Source organism: Limulus polyphemus, unplaced genomic scaffold, assembly GCF_000517525.1.
Source record: "Limulus polyphemus unplaced genomic scaffold, Limulus_polyphemus-2.1.2 Scaffold536, whole genome shotgun sequence".
NCBI classification, from domain to species: Eukaryota; Metazoa; Arthropoda; class Merostomata; order Xiphosura; family Limulidae; genus Limulus; species Limulus polyphemus.
In genome coordinates this window covers 512541-517478 of record NW_013666146.1, presented here as the reverse complement: position 1 = coordinate 517478, position 4938 = coordinate 512541, and the positions used below count along the sequence as shown (strand labels likewise).

The 4938-nt window shown below is 36.2% G+C and overlaps 1 protein-coding gene across 1 annotated transcript; it reads left to right on the top strand.

Annotated features, from left to right (window-relative positions):
- Positions 1-677: 677 nt before the first annotated feature.
- On the top strand, positions 678-1112 carry LOC106458944 (circumsporozoite protein-like). Its single transcript, XM_013918512.1, has one exon. It carries the CDS (start codon positions 678-680, stop codon positions 1110-1112), a length of 435 nt encoding a protein of 144 aa, XP_013773966.1.
- The last annotated feature ends 3826 nt before the right edge of the window (positions 1113-4938 follow it).

The window sequence follows — 4938 nt, the reverse complement described above, 5'->3', positions numbered from 1 at the left end:
GTGTTGTAACAGGTAAAAGCACAGTACACTATGTGTTGTAATAGAATTACTCAATATGGTGTAATATGTAAACCTCTCCGGAACGGAACGGTATAAATATTTGTCGGTAATGTTAGTAAATTTTACATTTTTTTTTTTACTTTGGAGGTTTCTGTGGCGTTATTGTATGTATTTCGGGAGAATGAATTTCATTTTTAAAAACAGCTTGCTATTTATGAAATCCCATTCACATGTGATCCTGTTCTGTATTTCTCCACACATAGTTTACTGTGTTTTTACCTGTTTACAACACATAGTGTATTGTGTTTTTACCTATTTACAACACATAGTGTACTGTGTTTTTACCTGTTACAACTCATAGTGTACTGTGTTTTTACCTATTTACAACACATAGTGTACTGTGTTTTTACCTGTTACAGCACATAATGTACAGTGTTTTTACCTGTTTACAACACACAGTGTACTGTGTTTTTACCTATTTACAACACACAGTGTACTGTGTTTTTACCTGTTACAACTCATAGTGTAAGAAACTGACCAAGCAACACCTTGTGAAATCAATCATTTTCTGTATAAATAATGTACGTATATAATACTTATGTTTAGCTGAAGTATGATATGATGTTGGGATGAAATACAATGCTGATGTTTAGATGAAGTACAATACTGATGTTTAGATGAAGTACAATACTGATGTTGGAATGAAGTACAGTAATGATGTTGGAATGAAGTACAATATTGATGTTGGTATGAAGTACAATACTGATGTGAGGATGAAGTACAATACTGATGTTGGGATGCAGTACAGTATTGATGTGGGGATGAAGTATAATACTGATGTTGGGATGAAGTACAGTATTGATGTTGTACTTCATCCAAACATCGATATTGTACTTCATCCCAACATCAATGCTGTACTTCATCCCAACATCAATACTGTACTTCATCTAAACATCAGTATTGTACTTCATCCCAACATCAATACTGTACTTCATCCCAACATCAGTATTATACTTCATCCCCCCATCAATATTGTACTTCATCCCAACATCAATACTGTACTGCATCCCAACATCAGTATTGTACTTCATCCCAAACACTTAAAGCAGTAATGCAGCGACAAAACCTACCGCTCATGCACAAAGTAGGACTCGTTTCTTCCAACATAAAGTGTACAGACTTCTATCTCAACCTGATAAAATAGATAAAGTGAAAAAAAAACAGCAAAAAGCAGGAAAACTAAAAAAAGCAAAAAAAAATGACCAACTAAAACAACGCCATTTTTTCTTTTGGTACACGTCATGGCCGCAACTAAACGTGGCCATCGTATCGTCTTTTACGTGTTAAATTACGTTGTACATGCGCTACGGCAGCTATTCTTCCGTTGAGAGCTACGCAGTGATATACTTGTTGTTCGCAGTCTGTGACTCTTGTCATAACCCTAGAATTTCTGTGACTCATGTCATAACCCTAGAATTTCTGTGACTCTTGTCATAACCCTAGAATTTCTGTGACTCTTGTCATAACCCTAGAATTTCTGTGACTCTTGTCATAACCCTAGAATTTCTGTGACTCTTGTCATAACCCTCGAATTTCTGTGACTCTTGTCATAACCCTAGAATTTATGTGACTCTTGTCATAACCCTAGAATTTATGTGACTCTTGTCATAACCCTAGAATTTATGTGACTCTTGTCATAACCCTAGAATTTATGTGACTCTTGTCTTAACCCTAGAATTTCCGACGGTATTCATATTCCTCCGTATAATTTTTAAACATACTTATCTAAACTGTTTATGTTTTAAATTTCTTGTGGGTCAATGACTTTAATGATTAATTGATCCATAATAACATACCAGTTACTTTTAACCAAAAAATATCAGTAAGTCGTAAACACGTTTTTTGGACACTGGCTAAAGATACATTTTATTTGCGAGCTTTCGGCCCTCTTACCGGAGGACCCCCCAGTGCCACAGTAGTATGTCTGATGTATATATGATGCGTTGAGTGGGTGATAAAGGGAATGTGAGTACAATCAGTGGGAGTAGAAGTGTGTTGGTCGAAGTGAGGTTCGATACGTGTCGTTGGAATCTCTAAATTACCATGCGTGTTGGTGTTATAATTACCTATATGATTTGTATGTGGGTTGTCTTTACTGTGACGAAGAAGAGAAGTAGGATGGCCACGATTTTCGTAAAGCTGGAACATATCGATAGATATACTATTATAATCTTGGTCGTAACTGCAGAGCCTGTGCAATCTGGTCAGTTGGGATTTGGGAATGGAGGATACCCGGAGCGGTAATCTAAGTAGCTGTGTATGTCCATCGGTTTGTTTTGTATGAAGATGTCGCGAGATGGCTACCATAGGTCACGGAAGCATTTATGTCAATAAATGAGACTACTTAGTGAGAACTACAAGACATGTATTGGAGTAATGAATGAAAGGATCTAACGAGCTGACGAAAAAAAAAATTCATGATTACTGCATGTAGCTATGTCAAAAACATCATCAATACATCTACAATATAAGGCAGCTGTGCATGTAGGCTATGTCAAAAACATCATCAATACATCTACAATATAAGGCAGCTGTGCATGTAGCTATGTCAAAAACATCATCAATACATCTACAATATAAGGCAGCTGTGCATGTAGCTATGTCAAAAACATCATCAATACATCTAAAATATAAGGCAGCTGTGCATGTAGATATGTAAAAAACATCATCAATACATCTAAAATATAAGGCAACTGTGCATGTAGCTATGTCATAAACATCATCAATACATCTACAATATAAGGCAGCTGTGCATGTAGCTATGTCATAAACATCATCAATACATCTAAAATATAAGGCAGCTGTGCATGTAGCTATGTCAAAAACATCATCAATACATCCACAATATAAGGCAGCTGTGCATGTAGCTATGTCAAAAACATCATCATATAACAGCTGTTTAGCTACAAAACATGGACTATTCAACTTAACCAACAAAGAGGTTAGCGTGGGAGGGGCACATGCTTGGTCCTCATAGCTACACCCTTCACTTGCTTATAGAATTTGTTGTCAAAAGAAAAAACATAGAATTAGTTCTATTAGGGCTTCAGTGGGTGGGTCTAGGATATCCCTTTTATTAAGATATTGTTTTAGCCCATCTTTATGAAAGTATGCAACGATGTTATGCCAAGTATGGATTAAATAATATAATCTGATATTGAGTCAAAATTCGCATTTTTAAGACGTCATTGGTGTTATGAATGTAAGTAGGGAGTTGATGAACTAAGGAGGTTAGGATGGAATCAAGGTGTTATTAGGGAGTTGATGAACTAAGGGGGTTAGGATGGAATCAAGGTGTTATTAGGGAGTTGATGAACTAAGGGGGTTAGGATGGAATCAAGGTGTTATTAGGGAGTTGATGAACTAAAGGAGTTGGGATAAAATCAAGGTGTAAGTAGGAAGTTGATGAACTAAAGGAGTTGGGATAGAATCAAAGTGTAATTAGGAAGTTGATGAATTAAAGGAGTTGGGATAGAATCAAGGTATAATTAGGAAGTTGATGAACTAAAGGAGTTGGGATAGAATCAAGGTGTAATTAGGGAGTTGATGAACTAAAGGAGTTGGGATAGAATCAAGGTATAATTAGGAAGTTGATGAACTAAAGCAGTTGGGATAGAATCAAGGTGTAATTAGGGAGTTGATGAACTAACAGTGTTAAAATGGAATCAAGATAACAAGAAATTAGTTCAGCAAGACAACTGCATGTTAAAATGTCTATGAGGAGTGCCTGGTTAATGCATCATAGGAAAAAGATGGAATACAGAAAGCCCGGCGTATTTAAGAGCTAAATTCTCAGCTTCTAAAGGAGGTTCATTATTTCTAACCATTAGTTCTGTTGTGGCATGCATGTTGTTGATACTTATCAAGAGGGTTGTTATCACATATAGCATAGGACGATTGATCTGATAGTTGTCGGTGACCTTCCTGAAGATAAAGTTATTTTTTACAAACAACCACTGCTCCTCCTTTGTCATCATGTTTTTATTACAATGTTTTCACGGCAACGAAGATTATATAATGCAGTTTCCTCGTCTTTATTGGGATTTCTGAACGGCGCCGTAGTTGTGAAATCCAAGTTCTAAATTACATTTGAAAGTCTCTATGTAGCAATCGAAAGGATGAAATTTCCCAAGTGAGGGTGTCCACTTGTTTCTGTGTCTGAGCTAGAAATGACTTAGCGGTGTTGGTAGGTGGCGTGTTTTCTGTCTTGACTGATCTGTATGATGGATGAACTGTAGAAACGTGCTTCAAGACGAAAACCGACGAAAACAATTTTTTTCTTCGTGTTTTTTTGTTGAACTCGTTTACATGTTTCTTAACGGGGACAAAATTAAGAACTTTACTTAGCATAGAGACCCCACTATCCGTTAGGCTTAGGTCAGGAGAGATTTTGATAACAGAAGTAGGCAGTGTGTTCGCTGGTACATTGTATGATGATGGTCTTTCATCCTGACGAAGAATAGAATGTATAATCATATATGAAGAGTTGGGATTTACGAGTTTCTTAGATTTTGAGTTCTTCGTAGTTATTTCTTTCAATGTTTTAAGCCTATTTGTGCTACTGTTTTTTACACATATTTTTTATTTTCCCAACCTTAATCGTCACTATTTTCTTTCCTATACTGTCATTACCATATTGTTTGAATCTCGTGTTACTTTCTCTTCTCGTGTATTGTAGAGCTGTAGAGCTTTCTCATTAACCGACAGGCTTGTTTCTGGCTTGATAAAGAACGTTTGCTCGAAACGTTGCCGCCAAGGAAATAAAACATAAAAGACACTAGTAATGGCTGGAGACGGCTTGAATGGGTAATAAAGAAAAACTTTAATATAAGTTTAACATAACAGCAAATGTACAACGTTTCGACAAGGTTTTGTCAT